This window comes from Varanus komodoensis, unplaced genomic scaffold (assembly GCF_004798865.1).
Source record: "Varanus komodoensis strain SLA01 unplaced genomic scaffold, ASM479886v1 scaffold9, whole genome shotgun sequence".
NCBI lineage: Eukaryota > Metazoa > Chordata > Lepidosauria > Squamata > Varanidae > Varanus > Varanus komodoensis.
The window spans coordinates 4,247,706-4,268,567 of NW_025336598.1; the positions used below are offsets into that span (position 1 = coordinate 4,247,706).

At 45.3% G+C, this 20,862-nt stretch overlaps 1 protein-coding gene across 2 annotated transcripts in view; it reads left to right on the forward strand.

Annotated features, from left to right (window-relative positions):
• ITFG2 (integrin alpha FG-GAP repeat containing 2) overlaps nt 1-20,862 on the forward strand; it is a 109,088-nt gene that overhangs the window by 55,816 nt on the left and 32,410 nt on the right. For both annotated transcript variants that reach the window (XM_044417782.1, XM_044417783.1), the window contains 2 exons: nt 7,411-7,550; nt 15,505-15,653. In XM_044417782.1, coding sequence (XP_044273717.1) covers nt 7,411-7,550; nt 15,505-15,653 — 289 coding nt within the window. The remainder of the gene's footprint in view (nt 1-7,410; nt 7,551-15,504; nt 15,654-20,862) is intronic.

Here is a 20,862-nt window from a genome sequence, read left to right on the forward strand (position 1 = left end):
GGGGCAGCTTACAACACAATAAAATACATTGAAATACAATAGAACATAATAAATTACCATTAAATACAAAAATACACTGAGTTACAAACATAAAATATAAAATTAAAATTATCAGTATAAAATAAGTAAATAAATAATATAGGAGGAGAAAAGAGAAGGAAGAAGTTGTTAGGGGGTGTCACACAGAGGTGGGTAGAGACCTCCCCTGCAGAGGAGGGTAGGATGTGCTCCAATGGAGCAAAGCTCAGGGAATCAAAGTCCAGTTTAAATGCCAGGAAGCACTTCCTGACAGTTAGGACCCCAAGGGTATGGAATGGGCTTCCACGGGAGGTGGATGAGGCCCCATTGGTGAGGGTGTTCAAGGATAGGCTAGACATGCACATGGTGGGCATGTCGTGAGTGGAGCCAGCTGGAGCTGAGAGTCAGACTAGATGACCCAGGAGGCACCTTCTGATTCATTCTGTTTCTATGTTTCTAATGGCCTTCTCAAGAGTAGCAGTCCCAAACTCCAGGGGCTTTGGCATCCAGTGGCAGGTCTCTTTCCTTCTGCTCAAGAGGTGTGCCGGCCTGGTCTCCAACCCTCCTTTTTATTCCCTCCTGGAGCAATCAGAACCCTTTGTTCTCAGGGGTGACATGAAATAATCTAACCCATTTGACCTCTTGGGAAGACCTAAGCAATCAGGACTATTTGCTGCATAGGTGCCATTTCCTGCACTTTTCTGGAAAGATTGTGTCTATCCTTGACAATCTCCAGACCTTCAGTTGTTTTCCTCCCTCAACCCAACCTTGGTGCCTGCACATCCTTGAAGTGGCCACCTGTGCTGGACTGACTTCAGCCCTTAACCCTTGCCTCTCCTTCTATGGCTTAAGGCCTTTCCCATTACAATGTCACCCTCCAGTCCTCTGGAACCTCACCTATTCTCCATGGAGCCTCAAAAATGGAAGCCAGCAGACGTGAGAGAACCCCCACCAATTCTCTTAAGTATCCACAGGTGCATCCCATCTGGGCCTGGTGCCTTCATAATGTCCAGTGCCCTGAGGAGCTCCTTGACTTCTTGTGAGGTGACTCCAATCTGTGCCCTGAAATCCCCAGCCTCATCTGGCCCTCTATGTAGATCTCCTGCATCCTGCTTTGTGGAGAACACACTGGCAAAATAATCATTTAGCATCTGTACCTGTTCCTTCACATGAGCCACCAAATCCCCTTCCTCCTTATTAAGTAGTCCCACTGCCTGTCTCTCCTTCCTCTTGCTATTTACATGTTGATATAAACCCTTTTCGTTGCTCCTGATATTCTTTTTAAGTCTCAGCTCATATTCAGCCTTAGCTTTGGGAAAAATTCTTCTGCAACGGGCCAAATCCTCCCAGTATACTCTTTGTCGACTTGCACCAGTGCCCATTTCCTATGGAGGTTCAGCTTACATCTAATCCCCTCTTACCACCAATTTTCGCATCCAGAGTAGTACTCTCCTTTACCTCTCCACCTTCCTAACCAGCAGTATCATTAAGGCCTGAGCCTCCAAGACCTTCTTCCTTTTTAGTGCCATTCACCCCTCCCAAACTCCTTTGACTTCCAGTTCCTTCTCCCAGGAGACTCTGCCTCTTCCAGGAGACTTTCCCCAGTCTGGCCTTCAGTTGACCAAAATTGGCCCTCTTGAAGTCCCAGCTTCTAGTACTCAATCTGCTGCTCACCTCCATTCCCTTGATCTCAAAGCAAAGGATGGAGTGATCCCTTGCATCCAGAGCTCCCCTAATCTGCACCTCTTTCACCAGATCCTCCCTGTTGGTCAAAAGCCAGTCAATAAAATTTCCCCACGCCCCGTCGCCTTTTGTAGCCTGTGTGTGAAAAAACCTCCCTCCATAGCATTTAGGAAGTGACGTGACCTGGCCATCAGCATCGAGTGAGTCTCCCAACTAATATATGGGAGATTGAAATCTCCCATAATTACTGTGTCCCTCCTGCAAGAAATCTTTCAAATCTGGTCTGTCAGGGCATCATCCAAGGGTCTCAATTTGACTCAGTTGGTGATAACTTACCCCCACTGTCAGGGCTTCAGTTTCACCCAGACCACCTGTACCAGATCCCCGTCTGCAGCACCTTCTATCTCATTGCATCCTATCCCTTCCTTTACATATAAAGGATGTTCCTTGACATATATGATGTCTCCCCAGATTAGTGATATAACTGAAAAACTGCCAAGGCTCATACAGCCCAAAGACACATATTCTTTCCTTATAACCGTGGGAACAAATGACACTACCAAGTGGAGCAATACTTGGCTCAGCAATACTGCAAATGAGAAGGATTTGTAAATCACAAGCTATTCATGTTCATGAATCAACAATGTGATATGGCCACAAAAAGGGCAAAGGGTATTTTAGGCTGCAGTAAAAGAAGTATCACTTTCAAAACATGTTAAGTACTAGTTCTCCTTTATTCAGTACTAGTTGGCCCTCATTTGGAATACTGAGTTCAGTTCTATGCACCACAGTTTAAGAAAGATGCAAATAAGCTGAAAAGCATTCAGAGAAGGACAGTGAAGAAGATCCAGGAACTGGAAACAAAGCTCTGTGAGGAGAGTTTGAAAGAGTTGGGCACATTTAACCTTGGGAAGAGAAGACTGAGGGGAGATATGATAGCACTGTCCAACTACTTGAAAGGCTGTCACAAAGAGGAAGGCAAGTATCTCTTCTTGATCATCCCAGAGTGGAGGACATGGAGTAATGAGCTCAAGCTACAGGAATCCAGGTTCCATGTGGACATGAGGATGAGTTTCCTGACTATGAGAGCAGTATGGCAATAGAACCAATTGCCTAGGGAGGTTCTAGGCTCTCCCACACTAGAGGCTTTGAAGATGTAACTGAACAGCCGTCTGAGATGGATGTTTTAACTTGGAGTCCTGCACTGAGCAGGGGGTTGGATTTGATGGCCCTCTGGTCCCTTTCAGCTCTAATATTTTATGATTCTATGCTTCTGTCATTTGTTTTAGTATTGAACACATCATTATGTTTTCATACAGTAATAGGAAGAACATTAAAGGGAGTGAATGGTTATCTTTCCAGTGTTGCAGTATTGGTCTTTTAGCTGTCAAAAAGGGCATTGGCCATGCTTTAACTTCCAAGAAACATGTGGATAATTTAAGAAAACATATACATCAGGCAAGAAAGCCAAACCTATCTTTCTTAATAGAACGTTACGTCTTTTTCATATTCATGATGGAGAGGAACCCCAGAAAAAAATAGAAAAATTCATTGGAATTTATTAGATTTTTATCCTTCCTTTCTCTTTTTGTAAGAACTCAGAGGGGCTTACATAATTCTCCTCCTCTTTCTGTCAGTCTTATCCCCACAAAAAGAACCCTATGAGGTAGGTTTATTGAGAGCCTAACTAGCCCAAAGTCATCCACTTGTCTCCATGGCTGAATGGAACTAGAACCCAAATCTTCTGAGTTCCAGACGTTCTTAAACCACTGCACCACACTAACTCTCATATTTGCCAGGTGTATATAAAGAAACTCCACATAACACATAAACAATCCAAGCTACGATACTCATTTTAAGAATATTAACCCTATCTGAAGCTAATTGGAGTTTCTATTTGCATTATTTTACCATTCCTGAAAAAAGATGGTCAGTGGCCAATTTTGGATCTGTGAGGAGTAAACCAATTTCTTATACCTAAAAAGTTCTGAATGGTGTCCCTCCAAAGCATAATGCCACTATTGAAGAAAGGGGACTGGTTTGCTGCTATCAATTTAAAGGATGCTTACTTCTGTATAAGCATCCATTTTGACAACTCCCTTTTACTCCACTTCCAAATTGACTTCCTCTGAAGCCTACAAATTTAAAGTCCTACTGTTTAGGTCTCTCTGCTTCCAAATTGGCTTCATCCATGGCAAATGTATGGCTCTGGGATGTGCATACTTGTGTCTACAAGGAATTCAGATTTACCCATATCTGGATGATTGGCTTCTCATAGCAGACACTGAAAGGAATGTGATACAAGCCATTGAAACCACTTGCAGTATCCATAATGAATTGGAACTCTGCATTAACCTGGAAAAATCTATTCTCACCCCTGTAAAGAGTATCCTGTACATTGGAGCGGTCCTAGATTCAGTGTCAGCATGAGCATATCTGCCCTGAGACAGAATGGACAAACTCATAGCTGCAGCTTCTGATCTCTGGATCAACCCAAGAGCATCTGTTTGGAGAATTCAGCAGCTCCTAGGGCACATGGCATTAACCATCCTGATGGTCCAGTTCATCAGACTATGGATGCACCCGCTGCAACTATGGTTCAACAAAGCATTTTGGCTAGGGTATGATTTGCTGAGGAAGATGTTGACTCTACTACTCTGAGTATGTGAGAGTCTTGTTTGGTGGATATGCGAGCCCAGCCTCGCCACAGGGCTACTGTTTGGGAATGGATGGAATCAACAGTCACATTGACTACTGATACATCCCTCACCAGTTGGGGTGCCCACTCTGATGATTACCAGAGGTAAGGGGTCTGGACTGGTCCAGAAAAGAAACTCCATATTAACCATCTGGAGCCTTTAGCGATCTACAAGGGTCTTCCTGGTGTTCCAAAAACTCTTAGTTGGCAAGTATGTACAGGTTGTCTCCCAAAATGCCACTGCTGTCTTCTACATAAGCAAGGTGGGACAAAATGGTCATCTCTCAACACGGTTGATCCTTCATATTTGGGAATGGTGCATCCAACACAGAAGTAGCCATTCATATGGCCAGAACAGACAATGTGACTGCAGATACTTTGAGCCAGACAGTGTATCAGACACACGAATGGGAACTTAACCCCTGAGTTCAGCATCTTTTCATCATGGGGCATCCCATCTGTGGATCTGTTTGCCACACAGATGAATGCTGCCTGCAAAACTTAGAAACAGAGTAAGCCAGAAGGGGCCTCCTGGGCCATCTAATCTGATGCCTGGCTCCAGCTGACTCAGCTCATGACATGCCTACCATGTGCATGCTTACTGCTCAAGAGCTGGGATTGGACAGTTTTCAAAAGGGGATGCCTTTCTTCTGCCCTGGACAGGAGCCTTGTTCTATGTCTTCCCACTGTTTCCACTCATCACTGGGACCATAGCAAAGATGAGAACGGAATGGACATGGGCCATCTTGATAATGCTGTGGTGGCTAAGGCAACCTTGGTTCCCATCCATACTGAGGCTCTCCAGCAGGACTTTCAAACATTTACCAACTACACCTGACCTGCTGTCTCGGGCTCAGGGAAAGATACTCCATCCTGATATCCAGACTCTCTGTCTGACAGCCTAGTGGATATTGTAATGGTCTCATTTAGTATACCAACTCAGTCATCTGAACTGACCATTCTGATGGAATCTCTGCCTTGGTCTAGTGCCTCTACCTCCATTCCAACAGGTCACCCACCCATTCTGACGGGATCTCTACCTCAAGCTCCTGCCTCCTGCTTCTTGTGTTCCTGTGCTCTGGTATTCCTACATTCAGGTAGTCTACTCTCAGAATGCCCATCCCAGCCACATGGATGGAGGTGAGCATGATACCCATGTTGATGCAACAGTCCCAGATGTACATAGTAAGATGTTAAGAAGTTGGACTTGTTGCTCCCCTGATTGTTCCATTAGAACACCACAGTAGTTTTGTCTGAGGTGAGCTGCATATGACAGTTCTGAAGAATGGGTTGGAAGGCAATAAGGGCCTTTGGTACTGTCAGGAGTTTGAGATAGTTGATGTGTTCATCATCATGATGTTGTTTCTGGTGGTGTGAAGCTGATTCCCTTGGCAAGATTAGGTCAGTTGGTTGACCAGGTTAGGCTCAATTGCACCAAGTGCAGGATGGTAAGAAATTTCCAGCTCGAATGGGATGGAGGTTGGTAAATGTTCTTGAACCTTAGCTGGAGTTGGCACATCTGAAGTCTGGAGAACAGGACTGGCACGACCATCACTGCCATGAAGCTTGTCTGGTGAGGGTACTTTGCTCTCACAAAGGACAATGGACACTGGACCCAATGGACATGTCTGAAATAGCTCTTTGAGTGCCATTGGGAAGGAGAAAAAGAAGAGAGAAGATGCGGTTACAGCCATTATTTCTGCTTCCCCCTCCCCCCACCTTTCCTTCTGGAGATCACTCTATGTAGCCTCTGAAGTGAGAGCCACTCCAAAATTCTCAAATGGCATGGTGCAGATTTTTGGATGTATATTTCCATGCCAAAAACAAATAAAGAGATGACCAGAGTTCTCAAAAGAACCCCCCCCCCACACACACACACTTTTTTGATTGCTATCAAAACCAGTGGCTGTGTTCACACATAATAACCAGTCATGCTGGAAATGACTTGTTATGATGCCCATCTCTCCCATCTCATCACCATCATGCCCACCCCACTGCACCATCTCACCTCCACCATTCCCGCCCTGTCACCTTGTTGCTGCCTTGCCTCATCACTCCATTTATTTCCCACCTTGCTAAGTTAGCCACCAATGTGTTTGTCTCATGAGATGGTTTGGTCTCTCCACAGTGCCAGCCCTGTCTCTCAAACTTGCCAATGCACCTGTCTCTTGTGGTCAGGATGCTCCAAGTTGTCAGCTTGCCTCATGAGCTTACTGATACGCCTGGCCTCATAAGATGGGTACATTGGCAAGAAGGTGAAACAAGGCTGGTATCTTGGTTCACTCTGACTTTGTGAGATGGATATGGCAGCCCGGCTTGTTAAGACAGGCACCACTATTGCATCAACAAGTAAAAGGTGACCAACCTATAAACAGAATTATTCATTTTCAGAGTTAACAGTATTTCAAGGCATTCCGAAATGTTTTTGTACAAGGATAATGGACTGCTGATATGCAAGACATCTGGGATTTTAGCTATACTAAAAAGATACAACCCAGATGTAGTATTTCTTCAAGAAGACTTGAGTCAAATATAACCTCTTGAAAGTACTGTAGATTGTGGAACAGTTTTGTGCTTTGGGCACATCTAAATCTAGAGACGTCTGGATCTTCATTCACATTCATGTATATACACACAAATGCTCCTTTATTCAAATTGCATGTTTTTACTTGCAGCACTGCTATCACCTGTGGGGAATTCCTATTTGTCTAGCACAATAAACTGTAGTACAATAAAACCCAAATAATCTAAAAAAATTAGTGCATCCTAGTCTTTGCTGCACTGATTAAAATTGGCCATCCATTGATTAATTGATTAAAGCATCACCTTTGGGGGTACATTTATATCATGCTACGCAAATTGGTTTCCTTTTGGATTTTCTTTGTTTGCATGTTCTCCCTCTTTCTCTAGCTCCCTTTCTTTCCTCTTGCTTGTGTACATATATAGTCACTCACTTTTTAATATTGTGGCAATTTCCCAAAATATAAGCATTGGACTTTTGCTTCCTGCAGATGGAGATGGAAAGAGTGAACTGGTAGTGGGTTATACAGACCGTGTGGTGCGTGCCTTTCGTTGGGAGGACTCATCTGAGAGTTCAGAATATATATCTGGGCAGCTGGTGCTGCTCAAAAAGTGGCTGCTGGAAGGACAGGTAGGAAATTGGGTGTACGATCATCTGTGTAAGAGAATGCAGTTTAGAAGCAAGGGCGCCATAGGTATGAGAAGAAAAGCCAAGTATGAACAGGACCACCATAATACAGAACTCCATAGGAATTCCATTGAAATGCCACATCCTATCACATGCCAGAGTTTAAAGAAGCAAAATGAATCTTTTTCCCAATATAGTTCAAATGTCTACCTGTCTTCCTACTATTTATTAGTAATCCTTCTATACAACTTGACTTAATAATATATCTAAGTGGTTCATGCACAGATAATAAAAAGTGCATTTAAATTATACTAGCAAAACATTGCAGATAACATTTTAAAGCAATACAGTGTCTCCCAAACTGCATGGGGGTAGGGGTTTTCTAGAATGTGGGTACAACCACAGAAAAGGTCCACCACTGAGGTAAGAAGTAACATTCTGTTGTTTACAGAGAATGACCTGTAAGGCTCCTCTGAAATTCTTAAAGGTCAGCTAGCTATGTTGGGGAAGTCAATCTGCTAGGTATCGTAGTCCCAAGGGCTTTCTATGACAATAAAATAATCTTGACCATGGTTCAGTAGCTAATAAGGAGCCAGTTTATTTCTTTTAACACTGGTCCTATGTGACCCTAGCAGGGGTCACATTGAATAACCTAATGTGCTGCATTCGGCACTAGCTTCCTACATAGAATACCATGCACGGGTTACCAGTGCATGGATCACTGTGGTCAGGATGTTCATATCCAAGAATGGGCAAAATTGATACACCAGTAATGTGCACTCTGGGCCACTGGTATCACCAGGGCTTCCAGTGGCATATGAATCCAAGGGTATTCCCAAACTACATATCTGCATCTTCACAAGGAATACAGCCGTCTTTTATTTATTTAGCACCATTAGAACACATTGGAATATATGAGAACTACAGAAGAATTATACAACTTTAATTATCGCAATGAAGAAATTGAAATTGTGGGAGATTGTGCATACCTTGGCTCAGTGATCAGTTCAAAGGGAGACTGCAGCCAAGAAATTAAAAGAAAACTGAGACTTGGAAGGGCAGCAATGAAGGAACTTGAAAAGATAATCAAGTACAAGAACATTTTCCTGGAGACTGAGGCCAAAATCATTCACACCATTATACTATGAGGCTACCATGACCCCTTGGCACAACAATCACTGTGTATGGAGAAACCTGACGGGGGAAATTGGTGCATTCAAACATGGTGCTGGAGGAGGACTTTGCAAATACCCTGCACTGACAGAAAGATGAACAAGAGAGTGCTAGATCAGTTTCCCTGGCTATTGTACTTCAGATTCATTGTGAGAAGGCAGAACTCACTGGAAAAGACAATGCTAGAGAAACGCTAAGGTAGAAAAGGAAGAGGAAGACGTAATATGAGATGCATCAATTCCATAAAGGAGGTCACAGCCTTGAGTTTACAAGAGCTGAGCAGGTCTGTTAGAGACAGGTCATTCTGGAGGGCATGCATTATTGACGTTGCCACAACTGGAAGACAACTTGGCAGCATGTAACAGCAACAAATGTTGACTATAATCTTCTGGGATTCTGTTTGGAAGGAAAATCATGCCTCAGTATAACAACAACATATTGGATATATTCACCCATAAAGCTAAACTAAACCACAGAGTCACTGCATGGCATGGTATCACACCTTCACATGTGTGCATGGTACCTACTCATGAACAGTTACCGTGCACTTCCTTCTTCCCTCCAAAATGGTGGCATGTATCCATCAGTCCTTGCAGTTCAGAATCAATCCCAGCATTCAATGCTTCTGCCTACCCCATCTGCCTCTCTCCCATTAGGATGGTTGAAGCCCCAAACTTGTGCTCATGTGGTGTCCCATGGAGCTGAGTTATAGGCACTGGGTCCAGGATTGTGCTCACAGTGCCAAAGGGTCCCAGGCCTTGTCATCTCACCACTCCCAAGCCTTGCCTCATGGGGAACTTCCCGTGACACCAGGAGCCTGCAGCATAGGAAGTGTGCCTCCTCATGATGATGCCGGTCCAGTGGTGAGTCCTCAGACTCTTCCCTCAACAGGACCCATGCCTGGAGCATGTGTCACCACTGCTGCTCCTACAGGTCCTCACTGCCTCGCCACCATCACTCCAGGGACACAGAATGCCCTGCCCACAGCCGCCGCCACCACCAATCGTTGCCTCAGGAGTCAGGTCTGGCTGGTGCTGGAGGTCAGACTAGATGGCCCAGGAGGTCCCTTCTGACTTACTCTGTTTCTATGTTTCTTCCCTGACTCAGTTCACTCTCTCTCCTCAGTCTCCTCATGCTCACCCAATGGGCAGGCCACAGAACAGAATCCCTCCATGTCACTTGAAGTGGGGCAGATTTGCTGATCTGGTCCTCTACGTGGTGGACGACCTCTGCATACAAATTTCTCACCATCTGAGCCCGAGGCCGATGTGGTCTTCAATGCCCTGGTTTCAGGGAACACTGTGCCAGTGACCATCCCTGCCCTACCCTACTGCTGCACACAGCCCAGCAGATCTGGAAATCCCCAGCTGGTACATTGGCCACTTCATGTAGGGTAGACACCACTTATAAGGTGGTGGTCAAAACCTTTCCCTCCCTTCTCTAGCACCCTAAGCCAAACTCCATCATAGTGGAGTCAATGCAAGGGACCCCCCAATGAGACCAGTCCAAGCCTGTAGATAAGGAGGGCTGCTGCCTTGGTGCCATTGTGACCATAATGCAGTCCTTGATTTAGTCTATCAAGTTTCCAAGGAAAAACCCTTATCAAAGAGAGACTGAACGCCAGATCTGGTTTTAGACACTATGCATGTAACATTTATTCTATGATATAAAGAATACAGAAAGTTAAGAATACAAGTTCAGCAATCATCACCATCAATATCAAGAGGCCTCATTCACACTTGCATTCACTCAGTACTCACTCACAGCCTGAACCCTCTCCAGCAGTGATCAGTCGTGGCAGGATTGTGGATGACCAGTTCAGCGCTGTTCTGGCACACACGGGAGCTGGAAAGCCCAATCATTTTATACCTTAAAGTTGACTCTATCAGCTTAGTCCAACTGGATCGAACAGTGAACTCCTCTGAGCAGAGCTAACACAGAACATTCTGGTCTTTATTTTGAATGCACACACTCTCATCACATTCCATTCTCTCTGGATGGTACAGTGTGGACTTACCTGTTATGTTTCATTCTCCAACCACTCCTGGCCTCTCAGTTTTGCTGCAAAAATACTCAGTCCTGGTCAGTCCCGTAAAGCTTCTTGAGTTTCCATTTTCTTCTGGGATTTTAGGCCTTCAGGAACCCATGCACACTGTAACACCATGGCCAAGAAGGTCTTCGCAGCCACCGCCCTGGGTTTCAGAGTCTCCAACTATGAGGCCACCATGACCAGATACCAGCTTTTCCTTTGGGCAAAGTGGCGGAACAGCTACCTGATGCTCTCCGCGATACCATGCCCCTCATACTCATGGAAGCAGAAAAACTATCTTGGTACTAGATTGAAGCAGCCTGACACCATGTCGTCTGCGATGGCAAGGCAATGATGGGTGCCATTGTGCTTCGCTGCCGTGCCTGGTTGGTTTTGCCTCCCTCCCTCCTAAACAAAGGCTCGCATTGAGAACTTGGTCTTTGATGGGGAGTGACTTTTTAATGCATACACAGATGAAAACACGGACTCTCTCCATAAGGCCCACACCACAGCCAAACATATGGGCTTTGGCCAGCACACCCAACAGCCTAAATGGCAAGAAATCCACATGGCCCCTACCCACCATGCCCTTCCTGAGCGGATCCCTTGCTTCCATCTGGTACTTCCTGCCAAGAGGTGCGACTCTCAGCCTCACCAGTGCCTCCCGCCTAAATGCCAGGACCCTAGGCAATAGGTGCTGAGATCCTGGTCCAGGCAGCCCCAGCCCCCACTCCCCACAACTTCAACCACCTGTCACAGTTCTTCATAGCATGGGAGGACACCACCTTCAACTCCTGGACCCTCTCCATCCTCCTCCATGGATACAGGATAGAATCTGACGCTCTTCCACCTTTAGGCCACATTAAGATTACGCCATTCTCCCCAGCTTTCCTGTCAGAAATTCAGGCTCTTCTGGCCTAAGGGCAATAGAACACATTCCTTCTTCTTCTTGGTCTCTGTGCATCACACATAATGGGTACTGCGCCTGCGCAGTGCCTGTTGTTGGCCAGAATACCCAAGCTACAACGGTTTTTGGTGGGAACTCCGCACCCCTCCCCCCTCCCCCCTGGTGCTATATAGGGCGAAGCGCTCGCCATTTTCCTCAGTCTTCTTTCGACTGCTGATCACATTGCCTTGAGCCATTACTCTGTCTCCTCACACTTAATTGTTGTTCTCTTCATATTTCCAGTTGAATCTATCCAAGTTATTTTCCCTTGTTTCCCGGTTAATTCTGTTTTTTCTTTACACCTTCCTATAAAAAAAGCAGTTAATATCTCCTTTTTTCTTACCTTTACTATCCCTCTTCTTATCTTGATGGCTCAGCGTGTGGCTTTTCGAAAGTGTTCAAAATGTGGGGCCAAAATGTCCCCAGCGGACCCACATGAGCTCTGCCTCCTCTGCGTGGGAGAGGGGCATCGCACCGACAAATGTGGGCACTGCCAGGCCTTCACTAAACAGGCCAGGAAAAACCAAGAGAACAGACTGAGAAAGATCCTTTGGGATCAGGCCTTACTAGCCTCCGACGAGCTCGCCGCCCAGCCTATGTTGTCTGACCCTTCTATGGTGACCTCTCCTTGCCCATCGTCTGGGGGAGTTGCTTCCGAGGAGACCTCTTGCTCCTCCCACTCCTCGCTCAAACAAAAGGAGAAACAGAAGCATTCTGACAGAAGCGGACCATGGTACGCTCCACCATGCACACCATCCTGAGGCTTCTAGGGCTCATGGCCACCATGATGTCAGTGCTCCAGCTCTCACACCTCTGGATGAGACCTCTTCTGCTCTGTTTTGCAGAAGTATTTGCAGTGGATGGAAACCACCACACCACCCTACTTCTTCTGCCTCCTGTGGTCAGAGACTCCCTCTGCTGGTGGGGCACCACTCACAACCTCACCATTGGCATGCCCTTCCTCCCACTAGAACCCTCCCTCACTGTCATAATGGATGCCTCAAACACAGGCTGGGATGCCCAGTGTGTGGACATGCACATACAGGGTCACTGGAGCCCAGATGAGGCACACCTCTACATCAACTTGCTGGCGATGTTGGCAGTGGGCAAGGCACTCACTTTGTTCCTGGACTCCCTGAAGGGCCACCACAACTAGATCGACAGAGACAACACCACCGTCATGTACTTTCTAAACAGGTGGAACTCGCTGTGTCCGCTTCTGATCCCTTGCATCTGACATCAGGGAGTGGTGCATTGAGAGAGACATCACCATCACCGCTATCCATGTTGCAGGTAGCATGAATGCCCTGGCAGACCCCCTGAACCAGGGAACCAGTCCCCGTTCAAAGAAATCTAATCTGTTCAAAGCCCTGGCTGACACCTTGAGCCATTTTCCTGACACCACACTAGTGGTAGCTCAACAGAACAGTCCCCCTCAAGACTTCTGTGATAGGTGGTACAAGCCCAAGATAGACCTCTTTGTCACCCCCCCCCCCCCATAACACCAAGTACTGCCCCTTTTGCTCCAGGGCAGGATGAAGGACTGGTTCCTTTGGGGCACTCTCCCCGAGATGGAAGGGACCTTATTCTACACCTTCCATTCCCCTTCACTGATTACCCAAGCAGTTGCCAAAATCCAGAGAGACGTAGAAACAACAAGTCAGAAGGGGCCTTCCAGGCCACCTAGTCTGACTCCCAGCTCCAGCCGGCTTTGCTCATGACATAATCCCATGGCAGCTCAGGCAGCCACGACTCCCCCTCCTACTCTCCTCTCCCAGCAGGACCTTCCTCCACCTACTACTGCACCATAACTTCCTCTTATGGAGTCCCCTGGAGAACACATACCACCCTACTTGCAGACCTGCTCTAGTATGGGTGCCTTTCCCTCTTTCCACAAGCTCATCTCATAACTCTTGTATTTCCATCCTTCAGCCCAGGGGTTGCCTGTCTGCCCACACCCCCTGGCTTGCTGGTCCCTCTGAGAACTCCAAATTTCACCCACCCTGCCCACCCCTGCATACCTTTATGGAAGCTCTTGGTGGTTCTTCCATCCCTCACCAAACAGCCATTTGAGCCCATGGTGATGGTTGACTTGGGACTCCTATCCTGCAAGACAGAGTTCCTGGTCACTGTCACATATGTCCACCACGAAAGTGAACCATCAACACTGTGAGTCGACACCCATACCTTTCATTTCATAGAAGACAAGGCAGTCCTGTGCCTTCAACAGGGCGGTCCTCTCATCAGTTTTACAGTGATGACAGCTCCTCCATCCTGGGAGCAGAGTAAACTTGCCAGTCACCCATACCTCTGAAGCACAGAGACCAAGAAGAAAGGCAGGGTGCTTACCTATAACTGTTGTTCTTTGAGTGGTCTTCTGTGCATTCATACAAACCACCCTTCACTCTGCTGGCTGTTGTCAGCTGGCACACCACTGTGCTTATTACTCTGTCCATATGACTTCCTGGAGATGGTGCAGTCTCCAAGGCACTGAGGGGCTGGGTGAGGCCCTCTCCCCTTAACTGGACTCCAGAGGGGGTGGGGACCCTGCCCACTCCATGATGCTGAACTGTTGAAGTTTCTTCCGACCTGGGCCTTCTGCCGTCGCTAAAGCCCATAAGTGTGAATGCACAGATGACCACTTGAACAACAGTTGCAGGTAAGCAACCTGCCTCTCTCTGTGAAGATTTGTGCTAACCAGATGGGCCACATTTGACCATGCTTGCTATATTTACACATAAGCCATTCCCACCATGGCTTGTCATTAGGTATGAACATATCCATTGAGTTTGAGATAATGGCAAAATATCAAAGTGGAAATAATCAGTGGCAGTTGGAGATGCAATATTGGAATAAGGGGGACAGTTCAGGAGTAGAGTCAGCTGTTTCTCATCTGCATATATATTTTCCTGAAAGCAATGAGATGTCATGTGGTTACTCAGTGATGTAGAAGAACAGAGAGAAAAAGCTTCCATGTGTGGGAAATTTTAAAAGATATAAGGATAGAATAATAACTTATGGAATATAGCAAGTCAAGCAGGAGAGTGTGAAATGTATCAAAGGTAGCAGAAAGGTGAAGAATAATTAACACAGGCCTCTAGACTTTTTAAAGAAGTAGTTATTGATTATTTTTGAGAGGACCATTTCAGGGGAGTTCAGGAGACAAATCAGATTGACAATCAAGAGTGAAATTAGATAAGGGAAAGTCAAAGAGACAGAAGAACAAGAAGAATCTGTGAGATGAAGTGTAGTAATTGGGGAGACAACAATGGGTTGTTGATCTTTAAAATGAATGAGGCAGTGATACAGTGAGAAAGGAGCCAGAGTAAAGACAGGTTGATTATGTGGTGGACCTGAAGGTCGATAGTGAGGGAATTAGCAACCAGGAAGGGGATGGGATCAAGGGGGTATGTGGAGAACATGCACGTATAAGAGCCTTGCTGGCGACCAACCAGCTTCCAGTGGAAAACCCACAAGTAGGGCAGGAGTGCAATAGCAGTTGACTAGGAACCATTGATAGCTTTGTCCTCTGTGAATTTGTCCAAACCCTCTAACTATCCAATGTTTAAAATTATTTTTATTTTTAAAGATAAAGGGGGGCAAAAAGTAACATGAAAAAGAAAGAAAAAGATACCATGGGTCTTTATAGAAAAATTACATATAGTGCTAAGTGTGTGCCCTAAGTATCCAAATTGATGGCCATTACTACACTAGTGAGTTCTGCAGATGAGAAGGCTGGACAGCCAATTAATGCAAAATTATACCTTTAACTGGCTTACTTATCTCATTTTCTTTTTTGGCTAGAACAGGTGGATAGCCTGTCAGTAAATCCAGGTCCTGATTGTGCTCCTGAGATGATGGTGTCCCAGCCAGGATGTGGTTATGCAGTTTTACTCTGTACTTGGAAATCAGAGCAGCAGCTTCCAAAAGAGAGGATAGACAGCTCTGCAGCTAGCAGGTGAGACTACTAGAATCCAGTGGGATAGACAAAATAATCAAATTGTCTCAATTCTTTGTTGACATTATGGTGCAAAAAATGGCTCTATCATTAAAGTGATTTATTTTTCAATGTTCAGTCCTTAAAGCTAGCAAGGAGAATCTACTTGGTGTAGAGAAGTCCCAAATTTCAGAAAAACTAATAAATCACTGAGCCATAACAGTTCAAAATTGTTGGATGAAGTCACATTTGCATCTACTTCTCCGCTCTCCCAGTTAACACATTACATTAAAAAAAATGCAGAATGTCCAAGAAAACAAAGCAACGTGCCAGTTTTTGCAAGAGTAGACATGTATATTCAACGTATAATTCTTTTCCATGGATTTTATTTCTTGTCTCTATATTCCAGCACCCCCCACAATGCCATGATACCTGTGGAGACCCCCAGTGGTACCCATAAAGATCTCCGCTCCTTACCCCTTCAAAAAAAAAATGTTCAAAGGAAAAACTTTGGAAAATGTTATGACAGTCTTCCTTCTCTCACTCTCTAGCCTCCAGCCCTGCTCTTTTTCTCTTATATACCCCCTTTCCTGTTATTTGTTCCTCCCCAACAATCCCTCACACTGCTATTTCTTTACCTCTTTAGCTCTCTGATTCTACCCCTGCTAGTCTTGAGCCTTGCTCATTCTCTGCCCCCTTTCCTTGCAGTTTTCTTCTCCCTTCAGCCTCTTGTTTAACTATTTGTCTCCTCACCTCTTTTCCTGGCTTTTCCTCTCTGTTCCCAACCTCTAGCCATGCTGTTTCTTTATTCTTCTGTTATTTTCCCCTATCTCCCTTCCTGTAGCCTCCCATTTTCTCTCTCCTGTCCCTCTTTAGCTCACTTTTGAGTAGACATGCCATCACCACAGTAATTATATTACCTTATGTAGTAAGAATCACAGAATCATAGAATAATTAGGTCAGAAGGAGCCAAGAAGACCACTGAGTCCAACCCCCTGCTGATGCAGAATGCCACTTTGACTATCCCACTCAAATAACTATTTGCTTCTTGAATGTCTGTAGTGTGGAAGAGTACACAACCTCTCTTGGTGTTGTGAGCTCAGTTCTCCCTCTCAACAGTAACAGTCTCACTAGTGATTCTTGCTAAATGTCTTTATTTTACATGTAAATCTCTGATATACAAAGTGAACCCTCCCTGGCCTTTTTCAGCCAAAGCTTTGCTTATGAATCCTTCTGTGCCTTTTCCTGGGGGGAGGAGCTCTGTGGAACTAGGCATGCCTTTGCTTCTCCCTCTTAGGTCCCAATTGGGTCACCCTATGACTGTGGTGATGGACTTTTGGGTCTACCTCTTCAGGAGACTGGAGTTCCTCATCCAATAGACTCCCCATCTCTAAATCTCCCCCTTCAGGATGTTGTTGCTCTTCCTTGTTCCCACAGGCAGGTTGACTGGGCTCCACAACTGCCCTTGAACTAATCTCTCCCATAGCAGGCAGAGGCAGGTATCCAAGGACTTTGGACTATAGCTGGAGCTGAGTCGGTTTCAAGTCATCTCATTATCAGAACCTGAGCTGTCAGTCCAGCCAAAATGGTCTCTCCTGAATGCCCCTGAAGTTTTCCAGAACATGCATGCACAACACTTGGCAGCTAGTTCCACTGTCATATTGCTCGTACAGTTGGGAAATTCTTCCTTGTGTTTAGCCTGCATCTGGTGAACTGTTGCTTAAGTTCATTGTTCCATGTTCTAGTCTGGAATGAGTGAGGTCGTCTCCTTTTTTGGTGACAGACTTTGAGGTACATGTAGAGTGCTATCAGCTCATAGTCTTCTTTTCTGAAGGCTGAATAGGCCCAGTTCTTTCAGTCTCTGAACCCTCTCCAGATTATCAGCATCCTTTTAAAACCTGGGTGCCCACAACTGAATGCTGTATTGCAGGTAAGGGTCTAGCTTGTGCAGAGTAGAGTGGAATGAATGCTTCTTTTTTGCTGGAAGTAATACCTCTATTTATGCATCCCAAAATAGTGTTTGCCTATTTTGTGTCTGCATCACACTATTGGCTCATATTTAGCTTGTTGTCTACAACAACTCCAATGTCCCTTTCACTCTCAGTACTGTTGAGCCAAGTATTTCCCATCTTGTATTGATGCAGCTGATTTTTTTTTCCTGTGTTGAGAACTTGGCCTTTGTCCCTGTTGAATGTCATTCTGTTGTTTTCCACTCAGTGTTCAAGCTTGTCTAGGTCTCCCTGGATCTTCTTTTTGTCTTACAGGGTGTTTGCTATTCCACCCAGTTTAGTGTTGTCCACAAATTTAATTATTGTTTCCTGGATTGCTTCATCAAGTTCAGGAATAAAGATGTTGAAGAGTACTGGTCCCAGGACTGACTTGTCATACCTCACTAGTGACTTCTCTTCAGGTTGAGAAGCTACTGTTGATGATCACTCTCTGTGACCTATTTTGAATCCAGTTATGGCTCCGCCTGGCAAGCCTACATTTTGCTAATGTATTTATTAGGATATTATGAGGCACTTTGTCAAAGTCAAGGTTGAAGGCAAACCTCTGGCTTGGTAGCTGGGAATCTAACCTCTGATTGCCCTCCCCCACTTCACGGTGAGTAGAGAAGGAACTGTGTCAGCTCCCTCTCCAAAGTTGGTAGCTCAATTTCAGGGAAGGATCAAGGTGAGGGTAAAAGGTATTCTGCAGAGGCCAGTATACAAGGTATCCTGTTCAGTTTTCTCTCTGCTTCTGAAGCATCCCAGCTATATAGCCAAAAGCATCTGTACACCAAATGTGCAGAGTGAGAGGAATGAGAAGGTGAAGATCACCTCAATTTTAGAAGCTGACAGTCATCTGGATAGTGTTCACCCTAAATGATTAATGTGCATGGATATGCTTTATCTTATGATCTTTTTCATATTTTTTTTCTTTTGTGGTTCCAGCTTTCCTTCCTTTCCTTTCATTCCTTCTATAGTAAGCATGTCATGAGAGGAGCTGGCTGGAGCCTGCGATCAGACTAGATGGGCTGGTGGGGCCCTTATGACGTGCTCTGTTTTTATGTTTCTGTTTCGTTCCTTCTATTTTGTTATTATATTTGCAAATATATTTTTAAGAAATACTTGGAGAAATAAGAACTGAAAGTCTAGGAATTTCAAGAAGCAGAGTCATTAGCAGAGTCATTTTCATGGCTCAGAAGCATGAACAGAGCCATTTTCATGACATGAAAAAATAAAATGAATGCCAATGTTTGGTTGATAAATAACTTGATGTATGTGTGGCAGAACCTTTAATTCTTCATTGTGGCCTCTGTGCATCACACATTATGGGTGCTGCGCTGCGCAGTGCCTGTTGCCAGGAAGATTAAACAACTTTAACAGTTTTGGCAGGAACTCTGTACCCTCCCCTCCATAGTATAAATGGATGGAGTGCCCACCGTTTCCCCAGTTTTCTTGCGACTGCTGCTCACTGTGCCTCGAGCCTTTCACTTGCCTCTCATAGCTATATTCCAAGTTTTACTGTTATTTCTCTTGACTTTACAGTTTCTCTCTTTCTGTTCCTTCATTCAAGTTATAAACCATCCATTCCCCCCATTTGCAAAGTTTTTCCTAACCCCTTTCCCCTTCTCAAAAAATAAAATAATAAAAAAACCCTTCTATTGTTATTCTTCTTGTTAAATTCTTCTGTCTTTTGTTGTTTTCCTTTTTCTCTCTCTTCTTCAATGGCTCAGTGGGTGGCTTTCTGCAAGTGTTCATAGTGCAGGGCTAAAATGTCCCCCACTGATCCTCACAACCTGTGCCTTCTATGTTTGGGAGATGGCCACAGGACTGATAAATGTGGCCATTGCCAGTCCTTTATGAGGCAGGCCTGCAAGTACTGGGAAAAATGTGGAAAATGCTTTGAGACCAGGCTCTGATCGCTATGAAGAAGGTCTCAGCGGATATCTCTGCGGCAGGTCCATCCAAGGCCGCTACTCCTCATCCATCTGACAGTGGTACTACTTCCAAGAAGGCGAAGCGCTCCTCTCATTCTTCTCCCCAAAAGCAGAAGGAGAAGAGGAAGTATGTCGGGTTCGACAAGTCCCCTGTGTCAAAAAGACCTAAGAAGGACAAGCCTGACAAGGTGGAACTTAGGCACAAGAAGCATCCTAAAGTGCCTCCCACGGAATTGTCCACTCCACCTTTGGTACCTGATTGCTGCTTTGATCCTGGCTCAGATTGAACCTACCATTCAGTCAGTCACACAAGTGACTCTACTGGGGTCTCCACGGATCGCCCTCTCGGCTTCATCCACTCCTGATCATTCTGACCCTGTGGCTAGAGGGTCTATGTCAGATGGCAAAATCCACCCCAGTCTCATACTGACCTGCCACCAGCCTGTTCCCCAACACCAATGCCTGCATCTCTGGGGGGATCTCTAAGGGCTCACCAATGCCCAACCACCCTCCAACAACAATAGGCCTCAGTTCAGGAATTCCAGTTTGGCGTCATGGCGGTACGGCTGTGCAGAGTGGGGGCTCCCATTATCACGCTGGTATTTGTTCAATAGTGAGCCATGGGAGGCTCATCTAAGCCCTGTCGGGGTGAAGAGTAGATTGTTCAAGCATTCTTCCAATTGGTGTGGGGCAGCATCTCCGTATTTATTGGGAGAAATTCGGGCTTTTCTCAGTCAGACAACACGGGAGAGATCAGCTCCCTACAAGCCATCGACAGCCGGGACACTAGCATAGAATAATTAGGTGAAAGTTCATTGGTCCTGCTGGGTGAGCATTTTTATCTTTTTTTCTTCTATACTACCTGTAAAAAAGCAGCTACAGCTACTAATTTGGCATAAAGAAGAAAGCCCTTTGATGGAGGGAGGAATTTTTCCTCCCCTTGCAGAGTTTTAAGCAGTGACTGATCTGAGGGAGAGGAATTGAGGCTCTTTTGGAAAGTTTGGGGCTAGAGAGAAAGACCTTTTTTTCTAACCTCCCCAAGGGCAAAGAATCAGAATAAATAATTACTGTGGAATAACATGAAAGAAGATAAAGTTTACTTTGATCAGCCATCTTTTTTCTTCTTCTTCTTGGATTCTTGCCAAAAACAACTGGACTCTTGCCAAAGTAATCCTCATACCAAAAATATTGCTGCCACCCTGTGGCTATTTGGATTTATAGCAAGTTTTTTCTCTTCTCTATTTCTTTGTTGCTGCCTTGTAATTTTTGGTAAACATCACTACCATTATGGAAAAAATACACTTTTCC